The sequence below is a fragment of the Gigantopelta aegis genome, chromosome 6 (genome assembly GCF_016097555.1).
Source record: "Gigantopelta aegis isolate Gae_Host chromosome 6, Gae_host_genome, whole genome shotgun sequence".
NCBI classification, from domain to species: Eukaryota; Metazoa; Mollusca; class Gastropoda; order Neomphalida; family Peltospiridae; genus Gigantopelta; species Gigantopelta aegis.
Window position 1 is genome coordinate 25,365,378 of NC_054704.1, and position 21,393 is coordinate 25,386,770.

The 21,393-nt window shown below is 34.1% G+C and overlaps 1 protein-coding gene across 5 annotated transcripts in view; it reads right to left on the reverse strand.

The window, feature by feature from the left end:
* Nucleotides 1-21,393, reverse strand: part of LOC121374936 (focal adhesion kinase 1-like) — a 119,280-nt gene that overhangs the window by 34,960 nt on the left and 62,927 nt on the right. For 4 of the 5 annotated variants that reach the window (XM_041502081.1, XM_041502077.1, XM_041502079.1 and 1 more), the window contains exons 5-11: nt 19,720-19,799; nt 18,484-18,601; nt 16,203-16,343; nt 14,659-14,736; nt 14,094-14,307; nt 12,416-12,472; nt 5,716-5,746 (exon numbers count right to left, since the gene is read on the reverse strand). In XM_041502081.1, the coding sequence (XP_041358015.1) occupies nt 5,716-5,746; nt 12,416-12,472; nt 14,094-14,307; nt 14,659-14,736; nt 16,203-16,343; nt 18,484-18,601; nt 19,720-19,799 (719 nt within the window). The remainder of the gene's footprint in view (nt 1-5,715; nt 5,747-12,415; nt 12,473-14,093; nt 14,308-14,658; nt 14,737-16,202; nt 16,344-18,483; nt 18,602-19,719; nt 19,800-21,393) is intronic. The other variant, XM_041502080.1, reaches the window with a different exon arrangement.

Sequence of the window (21,393 nt, forward strand, 5' to 3'; positions counted from 1 at the left end):
GATGAAAAATTATATAAAATTTTGTTGCTTTACAAAATAAATTTGACAATAAAACATTATATGTGAATTTTTTTTTTTAACCAATTTATTTATTACAGTAAACTTAATTCAAGCAGTCCTGCATTAAGTTTACCTTAAAACTCCTTGATGGGAGCGTGTATGTGTATGTATGTATAAAGTTTGTAATGTTTAACAAGATCACTAGAGCACATTGATTAATTAATCAACGGCTATTGGATGTCAAACATTTGGTCATTTTGACTCGTAGTCGACAGAGGAAACCTGCTACATTTTTCTTAACGCCACAAAGGATCTTTTATATGCACTTTCCCACAGACAGGAAAGCATATACCACATCCTTTGACCAGTTGTGGTGCACTGGTTGGAATGAGAGAAAAAAACAATCAGTTGAATGGATCCACTGAGGTGGTTCGATTCTGCGACACAAGCACCTCAGGCGAGTGCTCAACTCTGTGTGTGTGTGTGTGTGGTGTGTGTGTGTGGTGTGTGTGTGTGCGTGTGTGTGGTGTGTGCGTGTGTGCATGTGTGCGTGCGTGCATGTGTGTGTGTCTATACAGTCCGATACGTTAACTACTATACCACCAAGACCATTCTGAAACAGCCACGTATAGTCTTCCAGACAATAAATGTGTGTGTATTATTTCTATTACAATGAGTGCACCCAGAGGTACTGAGCCTCACCAAGGTAATCTGCCATCTACAAAATACCAACACTTGACTAGCTGACCTTTGATGGAGACTAATCTGTCTAATTGAGGAAAACATACTTTCCTTCAGACAACCTCTGACATTTACTATGGCCATCCACAATAATTCAAAGGTTTAGTCTGACCTGCAATAATCTTCAAATATGCCAATTACCAATAAATTTCAATTTGCCACCTGTGTGTTTCCAAAAACAGATGTTTGTTAACAGTAAATGCTATCTTGGTATTTCAATATTTCAAGTTTTATGATGTGCTAGCTAACAATGAGATTGCTGAATATAGACTACTACATGTAGTAGTCAAACTTGATAGCTCAAGCATCCACCTGAATACATGAAATAATAATAATAATAAATCACCAGTTTCAGGCTAACTTTTCATTTCCCTGTCAATGGGCTCATTAGGATATTTCTCATTCTAACCAGTGAACCATGACTGGTATATCAAAGGCCATGGTATGTACTATCCTGTCAGATGTTGCATATAAAAGATCCCTTGCTACAAATGGGAAAATGTTGCAGATTTCCTCTCTAAGACTATATGTCAAAATTACCAAATGTCTGACATCCAATAGCCGATGATTAATAAAGCAATGTGCTCTAGTGGTGTCATTAAACAAAACAGACTTTAACTTTCCATTATGCAAAATTAACCCTTACTAGTGGAAAATTATTTGTATGTATGTTATGCAGGTACCTGTCTTAACTCAGTATTTTTTAATACACCCTTGAGTGGTGGTTTAATTGTACAAGATGATTTTTAAATATTAACTTGGCAAAACTTCAGAACAGGAAGATGGCAGTCCCAAATTACATGGAACATGTACATGTATCAAGTATCCCATCTGCAAGTAATCAAACTTGGGACAAGGACTGTCATATCAATACAAAGATATACCCCAAAATTGTAATTCCATAATGGGTTATTACTTACTATTCTTATTTTAGTTTAGAAATTAAAATGTTACCTACAGTATTCAGTCACACAACAAGCAATAATTTGGTGAAAACGTACCCAAATAAAGCACGATTAATTTGTTAGAATGTATGGTGCTCAGTCTTTTTAAGAATCTTGAAGATCAATAACAGCAACCGGCCTCAGTGGTGTCGTGGTTAAGCCATTGGACATAAGGCTGGTACATACAGGGTTCGCAGCCTGGTATACAGGCTCCCACTTAATGTTGAAATTAAATAAAAGCAAATTCCATACTTTATTGTGTCTTAGACATAATGACAACAGAGTTATGCAATAAACATTATGCCTACTGTTAGACACATGACCATGAAGTTACATATTCATAATATTTTTGTGTCTGTGAAAACTCATGGGGCCGATTTCATATGTCTGGGTTTCGAAACACCGGGTTATATCAAAACCTAAGTTTAACACTGGTTTACGTAACACTGGGTTATATCAAAACCTAAGTTTAACACTGGTTTACGTAAAACGCTGAAAAACTTGACCAAGACCTACACCCGTAGTTCATTTCACATGTGTGTGGTTTACAAAACCATGCTTTTTGTGTGGGTTAACCGCAGTTCTGGAAAGGGACATAAGCGAGGGATAGTTACACGTCATCACTATGTAGTTGGAACTTGTTACCGGTGTAGTATTAGCATTCGCATACGAGATTGGGGATCAGCAACCTCCTCCCCCCACAGTCTGGGGCAAACCTTCGTATTCGGGCAAAAATGATGGAGATGTTTGGGCAAAATGAGCTGGCCTGAAAATGTTTCATCGTGTATTTCCATCATTTTACTCACAATATTAGTTATAATCCATGTCAAATGCGTACAGAACCCTACATAGCTGTTGGTAATAATGCAAATATGAATAAACGTTGTTACACAGGGCACCGAGACAAAGTTTGGTAAAATTTTCAAACCAGTAGGCCTATCTCACCTTTTCCCCCCTTTATTAAGACGAGACAAACACGAAAGCATGTCATTATACGACTGCAGGCTATAGTAGATGTTTATTGGTTTGATACCGGTGGTAACCGATCAACTTCCAATACTAGTACTTCCCGTTTTCATGCAGTTCATACTGCATGAAGAAAATGCTTATTTTTACTAATTTAGTAAATAGCAATATTTATTACCCCAGCGGTCACAAGCTAAATATTGTCCATATTTTCTCAGTGAGAAATACTCTGCAGTGGTGTAACGTACAATGTTATTGGACGATTTGACGCTTACAAACCAATGACTTTGTCGGTATTAAATATAATATCATCACGACTTGGCAAATACACATAATGACGTCATGTAGTTTAAAGAGTTGGCGTTCACGACTTTTTAGTGTTAAATTTATAACAAAATGTAATTTTAATGCAATTCATTATATATAGTTTTAGAAGAATAAACAGAACTTTTGGTTTTGAAAATTATCTGTGAATGTGATTAAAATACTGTTATAGCAATACTCAGAACAGTGTGTAAAGTGGTTTACCTTGTTTCTATACATGCACGTGCATATGCTTCTAAAATATATGCATTTAGAGAAAAAGTAGCTGCCGTAATAAATAGAATAACAAACTGGGTTGCAGTTATTATCAAACCCCGTCCCGCCACCCTTTATTCGCTACTATAGTCGGTTCATAATTGTCTCTAAAAATACGTTCACATTTCATGGCTCTGCAATAATGACGTTAAACATGATTTTGTTGCCGAAATTATCCATGAAGAAAAGTTACTTTGAGCAAACCCAGCGAAAAACCACCTCCATGGCAGGTTTAAACAAACAATGCAGTTGTAACCCAGTGTTAAAGTAGGGTTATTGAAACCAGTAATGTAAAATGCACAGTAAACAAGACCCAGTTTAACTCATTTTTAACCCATATGTTTCCAAACCCCACCGATAACCCAGACATATGAAATCGGCCCATGATCTCTGAGACAGTATGGTCTCTCTATTGTATGTTAATTAGGAAAACGATGGGTATATTCTCAGAAATAACTGAAGTCAGTTCAGTGTAATACCTTTGTAAAATCCCAATATAATCTGTCATCACCAATTAATTAAATTTGTGACTAAAAGCAGACAGAGGGGAATAAAATATATAATCAAAATGTACCCACCAATCACTATTACATGTAGTAGTATATTACTGGTAATCCAACATTATGACCAACCCACTATTAAGACCAGTTTTAATAAGACCTGCCAGTGGTCTAATAGCAGTGTTACTGTACCAGTTAATTTTATTTATCATGACATAAATAAAATAATCACATCAAGGGACAATATATCAAAATCTTAGGTTTCTATTTTGGTAACCGATTGTTCAGCTGCATGAATAATTTACTGATGTAACAAATTAATGGAACACATAAATAGCCACTATAAATATTGACTGCATCAAAAAACCATCATTAGCAGTCAGGAGTGGGAATTGGTGAACTGTAAAAAAGATGAAACCTAGAGGGGTCCTGGAAATTCTTGAAATCATAGGTTAAAATCTGTGCCATCTGACCCATTTTTGAGGAAAGGACGATTAAAATGCAAGGAAATGCAACGTTCCATGAGAGGAAAACAGCTGATCCGAGGAGAAATGCCACCCCTGGCAGTATCAAGAAGCTAACCTTGTTATTGCCAGTTAAACTTAATCCCAGAGTACTGACATTCAGTCCCACATTACATCTCTGTATTTTGTACTAATGTATTATTTCTTTCAATCAGTGTAATTGGAATAATCTAGTGTTGCTGTTAAATACCATATCAACATTACAAAGGAATTATAAACAATTTTATTTTACAAATGACCTAGTACTTTTCATGTGTCCTAAATAATATAGAAATTGTTTTGAGTTCACAACTGTACATTATAAAAGTTCACCCATGTAACCAATTTGTATTTGACACATATTCAAATTTGCACAAGCCTGAATTCAAATTTGTGAAAATGACAACCATTAACATGGAATATGGTGCCATGTGACATTATAATTATACTAAGCTAAACAAACAAAATCTGACCAAGCCATGATCACTACTACAAGAGAAGCCAGTTTATAATCAATAGGACATGAATGATTCATGAGCAGGTTTCTAGATCAGCAGTGTTTCACCAAGCAATTGATTTCCCCACACACACAAGTAACAAGTCTGCCTCTTGGTCACAGACATATGTGTAAATATTTTAGCAACACTTGTGAAATACTCAACAGCTTAGGCTTCCACATGAAGTATCACATTTCACGGCTGTTCACTAGAGTACAGAAGGGTTTTGTTTATACAATGTCTAAGGTTTATTATCAGGGTTTTTTCCAGTAATTCACAGTATGAACTGACAATTACAAGTGAAAGTGTAATTGAGTTCAAAATGTCATGCATGCATGGACATGATCAGGGATTAACCAGGGATGAGTCACAGAGACATTTATGTGTTTTGTTAACACATTAGAGATACATTAAGCTATTAAGTCTAACTATATATAATGAACAGATAGTACAGATACATGAGGGGGTGCGGGGGGGGGGGGGGGGGGGGGGGGTGGTGGAGGAGAAGAGACAGATTTTCTAAATGACCATTTGGTTCATTGTTAAGTAATAAATTAACTAAATGTTTAAAATCGTAATCATGATTGCCAAAAGAATGACAATACGAGAAAAGAAACCTGGAGCCACCATAGGTTAATCCTTTCAATTAACAATAAAAAAGGGGCATCTTGTGTGTATTTCATCCAGCCAGGACAGCATATACCATTAAATTTGATATACCAGTTATGGCATATATGGTTGGGTTTGAAAAACAATAGATATGCGACGAGAACAAAGAAATAACCTTTTTAAAATATTTTAAAGTTCTTAATGAATTAATTGTACATGTAATAAAATAACTGATACATGTGAATATAGTCAGAATATACATGAACATAACTCTAATGGAAATCACTGTCAAGTTTTTAAAAACACATCAACCATAAAATACAGAAATGAACAGATGTGACAGAAAAAAAAAATGAAATATTAAAAATATTCTTACCTTGATTTTGGTATCCTAGGAATAGTTTCCCCTGTAAATATATGAAAATCGGGGTAATATTTTGAAAGAAGAGCGAACATGTTTGACATGGTGGCATAGATAAAAGATGTTCAATGTTTAACAACAAATCATCCAGCAAAACAGAATATGTATAAAAAATGTTGGCCCCACGATACAGAAGAAGATGTAATCCAGATTTTAATGGTATTAATCATCGAACACAGTCCATATTAGTTATACACAAAAGACGACAGCATGGCCTGGAAGCAGCAGGCCTCGGAGGCTATTGTTTCGTTATGTGAACAAAGGCTGTGTGGCCCAGGCTCATCCTGGCATCACTGTGGTCCTGCAAAAATCAATATCATCCAGCATCTTCTGCACTGCAGCAATTCCAATAGTGAAATTATGCTCTATTTCTTAATCGTGCATTCCAAAAAGGAACCAGCTTCTGTAATTGCATGGTGACAACTTTGTAAATGGCTGGCACGGGGTTCCTGGCAACAGTATTTGCATATCATGGCAGGCTAAGTTCGTGTCCAATGACAGCATGCATTTCATCGATAAACTGTGGAAGGTGGCCATCAAAATGGGTTTCAATTAATGCACATGATGGACAAATCAATATATTGCTATGTTTATGAAGACTGAAAGGCGGATGTTAAAATAATGTCCTTTTATATTGCAGAAAATGAATCAGGTGAAAAGTTCACAATAAACTATCACTCACAACGATTATATCGATGAAAGTACATCCATCAGACTATCTTTAACATATGTCCATCAGAAAAATTAATTTTCCAAATGCATGTGTAGTCTTATATATTTTTTTCTTTCCATGAATATGTGGTAGAAACAGAAATAATGCAAATTACCATCATTTTTTATGACCAACTGAGCCATTAACAGAAGTAACAATCTACTTTTCACATCACACAGCACGAGTCTGAATGCCACGATACTGCAATTAGTGAATTGGTTTCAATAACTCGGCCAATTCTGCTAAACAGAATACAGCAGTACAGATTGATCATATATTTATATCTGTATAAACATATGTAAATACATTAATGTTTATTACATCATGATCTACTAAAAATGCTCTATGGCTACCAATGCAGGTACACATACTAGATATTAGATAATGAACAATTACTATCCAATTTTGACATTTAGATTCAGCCAAAATATTCATCAGGTTTCTTTGAAGGTGAGCATTTTTTCAAATATTTCTTTGTGGGTTTTTTTTTAAAAATGAAATAAAAAGGAATATAATGAATCTCATAATACTAAGAATCATTAGTGTTAACTGGGTTAATAATTTTATGGTAGGATTTTAATCTGCATTCACCTACATTAAGTAGATCTTTATCACTGCATATAAATGATTTTCTTGACATTAATAAAACATTTTCAGCTGCAACTACAATACACAGTATGGCGGGATGTGACCTTTGTTAATGTATCACAACCAGATGAAAATGAGTGTAATCAACATTCTTTCACAGCATGCTGTACCAAACACCACACTTTAACCATGCAAAAGTCCATCACACAACAACATATTAATAATACTTTTACTCTAGTGCAACAAACATATTTCAAGGTTGGGGGGGGGGGGGGGGGGGGGGTGGGGTTTTTTTGGGGTTTTTTTTACATTATAAAGAATAAATGATAAAGATTAAAAACAATGGTTGAACTACCAGTAAAATATGTTGCAAAATTTATTTATTATTATTTCTTTTATTTATTTTTTGGGGGGGTATTATTATTATTATTATTTACATTATAAAGAATAAATGGTAAAGATTAAAAACAATGGTTGAACTAAAATATGTTACAAAATTCTACGACAAAAAAGTCCTAGCCTAAAATAACCAGTGCCACCCTTACCACAGAACTAAACCACTGATAACTGAAATGCTTTAATTGCATGTTAATTCTAAATTAAATTACTGGTACCACAAACTAGAGTAACTGTTGATTTACTCCTGTGAACCTGGTACATGTCTATAAAACATTTATCAGACTGTTTGACAACGGAAGTGTTGCATGTATTGGCGATGGAATATACCTGTAGCTGTTAGGCTCTAAACACTTAATGATCTGTTTTACTGAATGTATTTAGGGGGTTTTTGGGGGGGTTTTTGGAGTGGGGGGGGGTGTGGGGGATTTGTTCAAAAAGCACATCAAGCTACATTCAGTGCAACAAAAAAAGGCCAAAAAAAGACAATGTGTGGATTGTGAACAAACTTTTAATGAGCTAGTGCAAGTAAAAAAAAATTTTTAAATGTCCTAACATTTCAAACCATCAAACCTGCTATAAAACCACTTCTCCATAATGGGCACTTTAAATGTTCATTCTTTAGGTAGATAAATATTTTTACATCTACATGAAGACTTATAAAGTTTAGATTAGTAGATATATTCTTGTGTGGCCTTTATATATAGATATAATTACATACTTTAAATACACTATCAGGGTTTCTGCCAGTAAGAAATTTTGGGGTATTGCACTATGGAATTGAATATTTACAATGTGTGTCCTGAATGCAACTGCAGTCGACAGGGGGTACGAGTCCTCCCCCATTAAAAAAATGGGTTATGTTTAGGGTTAGGATTTCAAACTATAATTGTGTCAAAAAGTTCACTTTAAAAAAAAAAGATCTTTTAAAAAATGTGAGTATGGTGCCATACCCGTTTTACCCTCTGGCAGAAACCCGGACTATGACTTTAAAGTCCACATTCGAGAATTTAAACTTTACACATGTAAGCATGGTGTCAGTCAAGAGTTCAACTAGATACTAATAGAATATATCCATTTAACAATAAAAGATGAAATGATCCTGAAAATGTAGAAACCCCTATACATTACTTAAATAATGGTCATTTCAGATCAAATCCAGCCTGTTTTGTGAAAAGTATTTTATAAAAAACAAACCCAGCTGAAATTAGGTTAAAAGCTGGAAAATCACATCTTATCCTTATCAACCTATGTAAGCCCAGGACCCAATTGAATTAGCACCATTGTATAAACTTTAATAAATTTGTTTTCTGTAGATTTTCAGATTAACTGCTACTGAGAAATGATTTATCATGGACCTACTATCACATGAAGGTCAAACAGCCAAGTATTATTTGTAAAGCGAAATGTGTGGTCTGATGAAGATAGTGGAATTCAAGTTCACTGTTTATCACATTTATTGACAAACGATGTCTCTATTCTGACATAAGATATTTCATATATATATGATAAAGTGGAAACGCAGATAATATCATATATAACATTAGGTTTTGTAGATTACACAGGGATTAATTATTTTCTTGTAGGTCACATTATTAAGACATTTGAAAATTTCAACATGTTACTGAAGCTTGTCTGCATCTTAACTTTATTCATTATCACCCCTGCGCGTGCTGTAACCTCACCGTGGTGCAGGGGTGTAACATTCTCTTTGAGAATGGCCAATACAGCGCAAATCAATTTTGAGTAAAAGTCGGTATCTATCTGTGACATTTGTGTTTTTGCGCGGTTCTTTACAGTGTTTTTGTTTAAATCTTGAATTTTTATATTGATGTTGATCATCACTTTATTTGTTTGCATAACCATAGTTTGACACCCAATAGCCGATGTATTTTTCATGCTGGGTGTCGTTAAACATTCATTCATTCATTCATTCATTGTTCATTATCACTTTATCAAAAAAAGAAAAAGAAAGTAACATCTGATGCAGAACTTAAATGTTATTTTAACAAGAAACATACGATTATTTTTGTTTGGGATGCCCAGGTTAAAACAAAAAACAAAAAAATTTGCTTGAGCAGATTGTAAAAACATCTTTTTTAATATTTCATGCATAAGGAAAACATCTGCTTAAAACAGATTAGTAAACCAGGCATAAAAATGAAAGAAATGGAAGTACTTGTGTTTCCTTCAAAGTACTGCGTAACATATATATGCATATATTACGTAAGCTGGAAACGAAGAGAATGCCAAGCTTTGCCAGTAATGAATTGTATGCTAATGACTTGCATGTAAACCTGAAACGTTTAAATGTAACATACAGCAAAATATTTCTAATTAATGATGCAATTATTATATTAGAATAAATTATGTACAAAATATCATATCATAACGAGAAATATGCCCCAGCCATTTTTTAATGTATAATTACTAGGTAACTGACATGATGTACAAAAATCCACATAGGTTGACCACAGAAATTGTGAGTTACCTACCGGTACAAATAAGCCAGAGCACCATTTCATTTTATTGTTACACCCATTTCTAAATGACATACATGTATGTACAACATACCACATCTCATGCACATCAATTATTATCACTGAGGTTTTCAACAACTTTAAAAGACTGAGTAACTTAAACTATGTGTATTTAACCTTAAACACAATCAAAATCAAAATCAAAATAAAATAAAATAAAATAAATAAATAAAACAAGAAGAAGAAGAAAGGCCTCCATTAAAGTGAGCTATATTTAGGTGCTACAAGTACAAACAGCATGGGGTATAGTTGTTAAGTGAGTTGGTATTATTATATTCAAGAATTAACTTTCATTGTTAAATATTACTCTAAACACCATTTCTAAATCCATGTACATGTATGTGAACAGGATGACAGTCAAATGGCTGTTTATCAACATAGCCTGTTAGTCAAGAAACAGAAACATCAGGAATGATAATGATTCCCAATTATAAAATAACAAACAACTATTATGACAAACTGTGGTGCAGTGGGTTAGATAGAGTGGAGTGGGCACTATGCATTAAACATATGCAGTAAAATAAACTAGACAAACATGTGTGTTGTTTCCACAAGACTTTCTGCTAGCAAATAATCTGAGGATATGTAATAAAATCAAAACAGAAGGAAGGAAGGAAGGAAATGTTTTATCAACGCACTCAACACAGTTTATTTACGGTTATATGGCGTCGGACATATGGTTATGGACCACACAGATATTGAGAGTGGAAACCTGCTGTCGCCACTTCATGAGCTACTCTTTTCGATTAGCAGCAAGGGATCTTTTATATGCACCATCCCATAGACAGGATAACACATACCACGGCCTTTGATATACCAGTCGTGGTGCACTGGCTGGAGGCCAATGGGCCTACTGACAGGGATCAGTCCCAGACCGACCACGCATCGAGCGAGCGCTTTACCACTGGGCTACGATCCCGCCGCTAAACAGATCACAAGTGCTCGTACTAGGTAGTTATGAGTTTGAAATCTTTAGAAATTGGACACTGCATTTAACATATTTTCACAAATTGTAAACAGCAGTTCTTTTACTATAATCTTTCTAAAAATTAATAAAAATGTATCCATTTATTTCCAAGATTTGTAGGGTATATTTTACCCTTCGTACTGGCAGAAAATCTGTCCACTAAACGTCTTAAAACTAAACTTTGTTTTTGTTTAATGACACCACTAGAGCACATTGATTAATTAATCATCAGCTATTGGATGTCAAACCTTTGGTAATTCAGACATGTAGTCATCAGAGGAAACCCACTACATTTTTCCTAATACAGCAAGGGATCTTTTATATGCACTTTACCACAGACAGGAAAGCACATACCACGGCTGTTGACCAGTTGTGGTGCACTGGTTGGAACAAGAAAACCCCTAATTAATTGAATGGATCCACTAAGGTGGTTCAATCCTATGACGAAAGCACCTCAAACGAGCACTCACGGTCACAAAATAGGCATTTAAAACACACGTATTAATCAAGTCAATGGAAACAAATCATGAATAATTTCAAAGACGTTTTGATGTGAGAAGTTCAATAGTGCATAAAACATAACAAAATAAGTTTAAAAATTATTATCACATGTAGATCATAATACTAGATGAAAAGTCTAAATCTAATGAGACATAAACCAAAACATTCTGTTCTTGTGCAGACTCTAGCTGGTGCATCACATTCATAATACAATATATCATGATCTACATTGTATCAAACAGGGGTGGGAATTGGTGAATACATTTGGGAGGAAAGGACGATTAAAATGCGAGGAAATGCAATGTTCCATGAGAGGAAAACAGCTGATCCAAGGAGTATTCCCACCCCTGATCAAATTAAACAATTAAATAAATATACACATTCTGTTCAGTGTTATACAAATGACAATTAATATCACCTATTATAACACATTTCATCATTCAGGACACATTTACTTGTGCAACCACCATGCTACATGTAGGTGACCACATGGATTAACTTCATTAACTTAAAAACTATCTCTTGACAAAAGCACACAAAATGTTTTAGCAAACAAAAATAGAACATCAATATTGCAATAAAATTAAAATCTGCATAATTTGCACAACAAACAGTGTAAGCATGCAAACATCATGCCACATATAACCTCTAAAAGGTGTATGTGTGTGTATTTGTGCCAGCTTAAAAGTGCAGGACTGCCATCTTGAATCTCATTAAAGTTATTAGGTAGTACATGCTATTCTGATCACATTTTACATATGTATCCCTGTCAGCTTGATCTAAGTAATCAATTTTTTATTAATTTAATAACATTACTAAAACACCTGATCCAATAATATTGTTATTCAATGAAATGGCAGTCCTGACAAAATAGAAGACAAAAAAACAAAACAAAATTTAAAATAAACCCAAACTGAAACTGAAGCAAAATGGGAGACCACTCCAGTTTACCTTCACTACTTTCTGTGTCATCATCATCTGAGTCATAGGAATTCCAGCTAAGAATGGCTTTGAAAAAGAGATTCAAATTCAATACTACGTAGAAATATATATATATTATGCAGGACAATTAAACTAAAATTCCACTTCATTAAATTCAAACAAATCTTCTTTTCCTGTTTTGGAAAATTCCAAACTTAACTAATATAGACATAGTTAAACAATAACTTCATGAAGATGTCTTTGTTAGTATATTACATATTGTATACAAAATAAATGACAACATTTCGACTCCAATCAACTATAATTCACACAAAACAAACTCACTGTATTTTCGTATATGTTTTCAGTATCAGACATACAGGGGTTGAGTAATATACCATGATGCAACAATAAGACATTGGTTGTCAACAGGAAGGTAAAGTATATTACTATGTGTAGGCTGATCCTGACCAAGTATTTAAATAAAAATACCAACCAAGTCAGTGCAGTACAACTATTAAAGATGTGCAAACAGAAATGTAGTGCAAGGCTCAGACTACCAACTGCCTGCAGAAAGTTGACCAACTCGACAGATGTGTTGTAATCTCCCCAACTAAGAGAGGCGTGCTCAGATTAACACCTAATGGGTTATATGATGAGAAGTGAGTTGTAAGTGCACTCAGACCAGCAACTGGACAGTCGTATAAGTCGTGACAGTTGGTAGGCTGAGCCTAGCATAACAAATACTAGCAGTTTACGACCAGCTTGATGCTTTGACCACTTGTGCAGGTCCAGGAAATTGTTTCTTCCAAACCTAGACACTGTATGACATCTGAATCCTAGTGTTTCAGTTTATACACTGCGATATAGAAGCAGGCCTTGGGTTTTTAAGGTGAGTGATCACTCACACCCTCCATTACTCTCCTAAAATTCATGTTCAAGTGATGCCATACAATATGAGTGCCATGTACGAGAATAGCCAAATGCAAAGCAAACAATGAAATTGTAATGTTTTTCTTTTTCACAATCAGCTATCTTGTGCAAGGCACTTGTATTGTGTGGCATTGCCTTTAGGTATACTAACAATGTAAAATGAATGAATGAATGTTTAATGACACCCCAGCACAAAAAATACATCAGCTATTGGGTTTCAAACTACTAATAATTACCCATTTAGGCAAAAATAATGCACATACAAAAATTCAATCTTAATATCCAATGGGGCATAATAAACAATTCTTTTACATTTAAAATGGGGGGGGGGGGGGGGGGGTGAACAGATAAAAGAAAAATAACAGTTTGTCTAGCCCATAAAATATTTATCTAGGTGGGCTGTTTTTCACTCAGTTGGATATTTAAAACCATGGCCTGTAAAGAGTATGTACACAAATAATTCACCAAGATCAAAGGCCTTTTACCCAAGAAAACAAAAATAGGGTAAAGGAATGACAATGTCTTCTATTTCTGTTGTTTGGCACCTAGTGGTAATTGTTTCCATTTGTGCTAGGGCAATGTTAAACATCTATTCATTAACTTTTTAATCTGTTTGTATAATTTTACTGCTGATTGTAATTAAAAACTAACCACTATTATCCACTTTTTTCTATAAGAGTCCTAATTAAAGTTATAAATTAAAATACATTTCGGAATCTCCAATCACTGCTATCACTGTGATCAACATAAATATTATTTTGTAAAGTGTTGTTACCTTTTCTGCTCCAGAGAGAATCACTGACGTCGTGTACTAAACGACAGTAGCCATCTATCAAATCGGCCATGTCCTCCGCCATGTCAAGAGAGGAACACGTGATCATTAGTGGTTCTGATGATCCTGCGATTTTCAGCTGCAGTATTCCTTTACCATCCTGACTCGAAACTGTCTGAATTGACTGGACTTGCACAAAATCGGCCATGTGAGTAGGCTATAAGTAAACAATGAAAGACAATATTTTAGAATTATCAGAATGAGCACATTGCATTCAGACTATTAAAAGAATATCTAGCTTCATGCAAGCCAATGTTTAAAGTTATGGTATATGCGAACAAACTTTTTTTTAGCTCTTTCCAGAATGTATTTGTTGACATTTTAAAAAAAGGTAACAAGTAATGGGATATTACACATCTATATTACAGAGATACTTCAAATTCCAGAAAATCATGAATTGACATTAATTTTGTCATACACACATACTGAGCTGCTGTTTAAAATTCAGGAACTGTAATAATAATAAAATAAAGAAGAAAACTTTTATAATATATTATAGTAGACTTACCAATGATGCTTTTTCAGTTAGGTAACTGATACCCACATCAGGTCCTATCACAATTTCAACATATATACTCCAACTAGACTATAAAAGAAAAAGAAAAAAATTCTAAAATGCAATGAAATCTTTTTAAATCTTACAACAAATAAACTATTCTTACAATAAAATGCATTATTTGTTTTATTTTTTAACTTCAAAATATTAGTACAATTTTTTATCAACAAACTGTATTTGTGAGGACAGCAACTGACAAGTTCACAGAAAAAATACATACATAAAAAGCCATAGCTAAATGTGCATGCAGTAAATCTGACAAATATTTCCAGGTCATATTCACCTGTTCATTAAATTAGGCTTGAAGTTCAATCTGGCAAACATATTGCATAAAACATTTGGCCAAAATGTAACACAGCAACTACATGTATATGTTGTCTGAACCTTAGGGAGGGGTCAGGTTCTTTTTTTAAATTTGTCTGTAACCACTGACAAGCAAAATTGCAAATATTATTTTTTGATCAGTGTAAAATTGTGACATCTGGAAATTTATTTAGAAACATCTTCAAAAACTTAGGCAAAACACTAGATAAAGTATTAAACACACTACACTACACGACTATGTATGTGTTGGACATCAGGTGCCTAACCTTAAAAATTTTATTTTTAAATAGTCAGACCTCGTTACGACGACCATGTTCGTCCCTGGGTTATTTTGTCGTTATATCTAAATTGTCGTTACATCGAAATTGCCGTTATAAAAATGTAAGCATATTAATCATCAGCTATTAGCTGTCAAACATTTTGCAATTTTGACAAAGTCTTAGAGAGGAAACCCACTACATTTTTCCATGAGAAGTAGGGATCTTTTATATGCACCATCCCACAGACAGGATGGCACATACTACGACATTTGATATACAAGTTGTGGCACATTGGCTGGAATGAGAAATAGCCCAGTTGACCCACCAACGGGGATCAATCACATACAATTTTTAAATATATTATTATTTATCAAGGCGCATTGACCGTCAATCTAATAACTCCTTGGTTAAAGACCTACTTCGTTTACAAAATGTCATAAAGCTGGTAGACCTGATTGTTCAAAGTTAATCCTTTAATTGAATGACTAAAATTTCAAAAGCAATACACATCTACAGATTTAGCAGACATCGGTAACTCGGACATCATGTGACATTGTCGGCTCCTGACGAGGTCAATGATGCCAAATGGCTGTGTGTACTGCCAACGTGCTAAGGCATCTGTAATTATGTAATATTGTTGTAAAGAGGTGTTTACAGACGTCGGATGCACGTTTGTTCCTAATTTGCTCTGTCGGTGTCGGAAGGTGTGAATTCCAGTGTAACGAGCAGAATAACACTTCTGTACATTTGTTCCTGACAATTTGTGATCGAATGGTGGAAATGTCATAGTAACGACAGTCATTCTAACGAGGTCTGACTGTACATATAATTGGCTAACTTTTCAGGTCCAGACATGGTTATCTTCATTACAGAAGGAATATAAGAAAGAATAAACAAGCTGTCACTACTCACCCCTAAAGCACATTTGAACCTCTCATGATTAAACTTGCGGACAGTAAAAAGTGTTTCGAAAAATTTGTACACACACTCGGATTCTGTCAGCTGAGCATAGTTTCTAAAATGTTGTTGGATGAGTTTTCGTAAAGACTTTGGCTGAAAAATTAAAAAACCACACACATACAGTTAATAATCTATTTTAATTAACATATTTATTTTGGTATGTCTTCAAAATATTTGTCTTTTACTACTCAATTCCTAAAAGTAGTTTTATATTCTGGGTTAGAGTAAATTAGACCTATTATAATAAATCGTAATTTCCATTAATTTTTAATAAATATGCATATACAAATGTATGGTTTTGATTGGTGATATTTGTTTCAAGTAGTTTCAATACTGGGAAATCACTTTTGTTCATGGTGGTATAATTTTCATGTCATTCATGGATTAATGCAGTCAACGAATTTAAGAACATAATGAACATATAATGCATGTATACATATATGAATTTATGAGAGTACCTTATCGATACATGAATTTAAGTACCCAATGAAATAGTTTTGGTTTTTGGTTTTTTAGCAAAAGTACAAAAATAAATGTCTGTAATACACCAAGAACTAATCACATTTTTGTTTATAAAATTAGAACTGTAAACACACTAACCTTCATAGCCTCTATCACAGATTATAAAATCAGAACTGTAAACACACTAAACTTCATAGCCTCTACCACAGATTATAAAATCAGAACTGTTAACATACTAACCTTCATACCCTGTATCATAGATTATAAAATCAGAACTGTTAACACACTAACCTTCATAGCATCTATCACAGATTATAAAATCAGAACTGTTAACACACTAACCTTCATAGCCTCTATCACAGATTATAAAATTAGAACTGTAAACACACTAACCTTCATAGTCTCTATCACAGATTATAAAATCAGAACTGTTAACACACTAACCTTCATAGCCTCTATCACAGATTATAAAATCAGAACTGTAAACACACTAACCTTCATAGCCTCTATCACAGATTATAAAATCAGAACTGTAAACACACTAAACTTCATAGCTTCTACCACAGATTATAAAATCAGAACTGTTAACACACTAACCTTCATACCCTGTATCACAGATTATAAAATCAGAACTGTAAACACACTAAACTTCATAGCCTCTACCACAGATTATAAAATCAGAACTGTTAACACACTAACCTTCATACCCTGTATCACAGATTATAAAATCAGAACTGTTAACACTAACCTTCATACCCTCTATCACAGATTATAAAATCAGAACAGTAAACACACTAAACTTCATAGCCTCTACCACAGATTATAAACTCAGAACTGTTAACACACTAACCTTCATACCCTGTACCACAGATTATAAAATCAGAACTGTTAACACTAACCTTCATACCCTCTATCACAGATTATAAAATCAGAACAGTAAACACACTAAACTTCATAGCCTCTACCACAGATTATAAAATCAGAACTGTAAACACACTAACCTTAATACCCTCTACCACAGATTACAAAATCAGAACTGTAAACACACTAACCTTCAAAGCCTCTATCACAGATTATAAAAATTAGAACTGTAAACACACTAACCTTCATAGCCTCTATCACAGATTACAAAATCAGAACTGTAAACACACTAACCTTCACAGCCTCTATCACAGATTATAAAAATTAGAACTGTAAACACACTAACCTTCATAGCCTCTATCACAGATTACAAAATCAGAACTGTAAACACACTAACCTTCATAGCCTCTATCACAGATTACAAAATTAGAACTGTAAACACACTAACCTTAATACCCTCTACCACAGATTACAAAATCAGAACTGTAAACACACTAACCTTCAAAGCCTCTATCACAGATTATAAAAATTAGAACTGTAAACACACTAACCTTCATAGCCTCTATCACAGATTACAAAATCAGAACTGTAAACACACTAACCTTCACAGCCTCTATCACAGATTATAAAAATTAGAACTGTAAACACACTAACCTTCATAGCCTCTATCACAGATTACAAAATCAGAACTGTAAACACACTAACCTTCATAGCCTCTATCACAGATTACAAAATTAGAACTGTAAACACACTAACCTTCACAGCCTCTATCACAGATTATAAAAATTAGAACTGTAAACACACTAACCTTAATACCCTCTACCACAGATTACAAAATCAGAACTGTAAACACACTAAACTTCACAGCCTCTATCACAGATTATAAAATTAGAAATGTACACACACTAACCTTCATACCCTCTATCACAGATTTTGGAAGGAACCGTTTCAATCCAACTTCTTTTTCTAAGTACTCGAAGTTGGATTTCTTATCTAAAGCGACCTGAGGCATATCTTTGAAAAAACGTCTGTAAAAAAAATAAAAATATTAAAATAAAGCAACAAGAATGTTTTTTTGTTTGTAATTACAACATAAGCAAAAAATAACATTATTTGTGTTCAGGATTTGTAGTATAATATAAGGTTATTATACAGTGTTGTGTACAATATGGAATTTTATTGTACAACTTCACATTCTTCTTGTCCAACATAGATATTTATCACAAGTTGAATGAGAACCAGTACAATGAAATTCTATATTGTAAACATTGTAAATCATTTATGAATTTTAAAATGTCAGTTTTTATTAGGGCCTCCACGAGTCCAAAATATTGGACTCGAGGACTCGAGGGTCAAACTCGAACCGGACCAGAGTACCCGACACTTACACTAGATAATAATGAGATTAAGGAATAAGGTAAAATAGCATTATGCATCTTAATTCCAACGTTAAACATGGATACCAAATCATGCCATTGTATTGCATTTAAAAAACGGTTGATACGTGCAGTGTTGTGATGGACGAACAGCCAATTTAAAAAGAGAAACTATCGCATGATCATATAATTATTATGTAACTTATATCGTTAATTATCTATAGCTGAAATTATTGTCCTACATTGATCACTGTATTCCACCTTGTACGGGTACTCGAGTCCTGTGAACAGACTCAAGTCTTGCTAGACTCGACCCGTGCCCGAGTACTCTAGTACTCGTGGAGACCCTAGTTTTTATGTGACAATAAACAAAACATAGCTTACATTTTTGTTTCGTAGTTACTTTTTATTGATTGACTGTACAAGTTATGTTATTTGACATCATGAATTTTGAATTGTATGATATCATATTGCAAAACAGGTGATTTACCATCCCATAACATTTTGTGGCATCCAATAACACTTTTTAGCATCCAATAACATTTTTTTCTGTACAAGACTGAAAATTACTGTTCGATCATACATGTATGTTACAATTAATGTAATTTGGTTGGAACATAATTAACCTCAGAAAACTCATTAAAACCTCCCAAATTGGACCTTATTATTTATTTTATTCTTAAGGGTGATATATTGTGTTATAGATATTAAGAAGTGGTAATGTTTTGGGTTTTTTGGTTGTGAATCAAAGTAACTGATTGTAACCATACCTCATTTCTATACAGCCCAACCTGACAGCAATATCGTGGTCAATGTGTTCAGCAATATCACGCATGTAGTCGTTTCTGACCTGTGAACATATAAACAACTACATCAACAGAAGTATTTACCGTACAAAGATGTACCGTACAAGTAATCACACAGAATAGCATCACTAACCAACAGGTACTCACTCCCCTAGCCGAGACTAGTTCAAGAAGAGTAATCTTTGGCTCCCTTTTGCATGTGAATTTATATATGGTATCAAAATAGTAATATCTTAAATGGCTCCCCATAATCTAAGTTGAGGGAGCAATTAATCACTCCCTACAATTATTTTCATGTCGAGGTGACCTCAGGTCTGCTTTATTCATACTACTCATCTTCAAAATCTAATGTGTATTTTACAATTACACTATGTTTGTACCAAGTCGGTTAAATTGAGAAAATAACTGAGCATTTTAACAAAGAGTTGAAGTGTTTTTTGTTTAATGACACCACTTGAGCACATGGTTTTATTAATCATTGGCTATTGAATGTTAAATATTTGGTAATTCTGACATATAGTCCTTGAGGAAGCTCGCCACCTTTTTCCTTGAGCAGCAAAGGATCATTTATATAGATTTTCCCACAGACAGGACAGGACATACCACAGCTTTTGATATACTGAGGCACTGGGAGTAATGAGAAAAAAAACACAATCAGAGAATGGGTCCACTGAGGGGATTTGATCCTATGACTAAAGCATCTCGAGCGAGCGAGCATAGAGAAACAGTATCACAGATGTACCAACAGATACTGTACAGTGCTGTATTTCCCAGCCCTCTTTTCTGATAATCAAGAGACAAAAAATAAAAAATAAAATCCCTCTGGCATCCCATACTCATGTGTAATTTAAGAAGATATTTCAGTTTGATTCTGAATTATTAATCTGTGGCCATGTGGCCATCATAAACATTATACACATGTTTGCTGCACTGGAGTAAATGAGCTGTGCTGGATTTCTTCCCACATTATGTAGACGATCCCTAAAAACGGCATCCGAGCAGACAGACCCAGACAATGAAGCATGAAAAGACTTGATGTATGAGAAAACTCATATCCATTAATGTGGTTATTGATCAGTTATTGAAAGGAATGCATAAAAACCCAGACAGGCTGATGACAGTACTGAAATGTGGTTAGAACAGATTGGACTAGATCATAATGTACATACAGTGAAACCTGTCCAAACCGGACTCTGAACAAAACCGGAATCCTGTCAAAACCAGCCAAATTTCTTAATCCCAATTTTCCAAATTTAAAAACACGACCCTGTAAACACCAGATCCTGTTTAAATTAAATAAATATTAGGTCCTCGTCGTAATCCAGTTTACACAGGTTTCACTGTATTAACAAATGTTGTGATTAAAAAACAGTATTGAAATAAGCAGGTATATTGACATTATGAATACATGAAAGTCAAAACTATAATTAGAAACAAATGTATATTCATGTAGGACAAAAATTTATGATGCAAATTAATTTTCTTTTAGTCTTAACATGACAAAAAAAATGGATGACTAAGCCCATATCTGTTTTTCACTACAGTGCTTTAAAGGTACAGGGTTCTCTAGAAACAATGTACAATATTTCTCATTGAAGGACACACTCAACACATTTCAATTACGATTGTAAGGCTAAA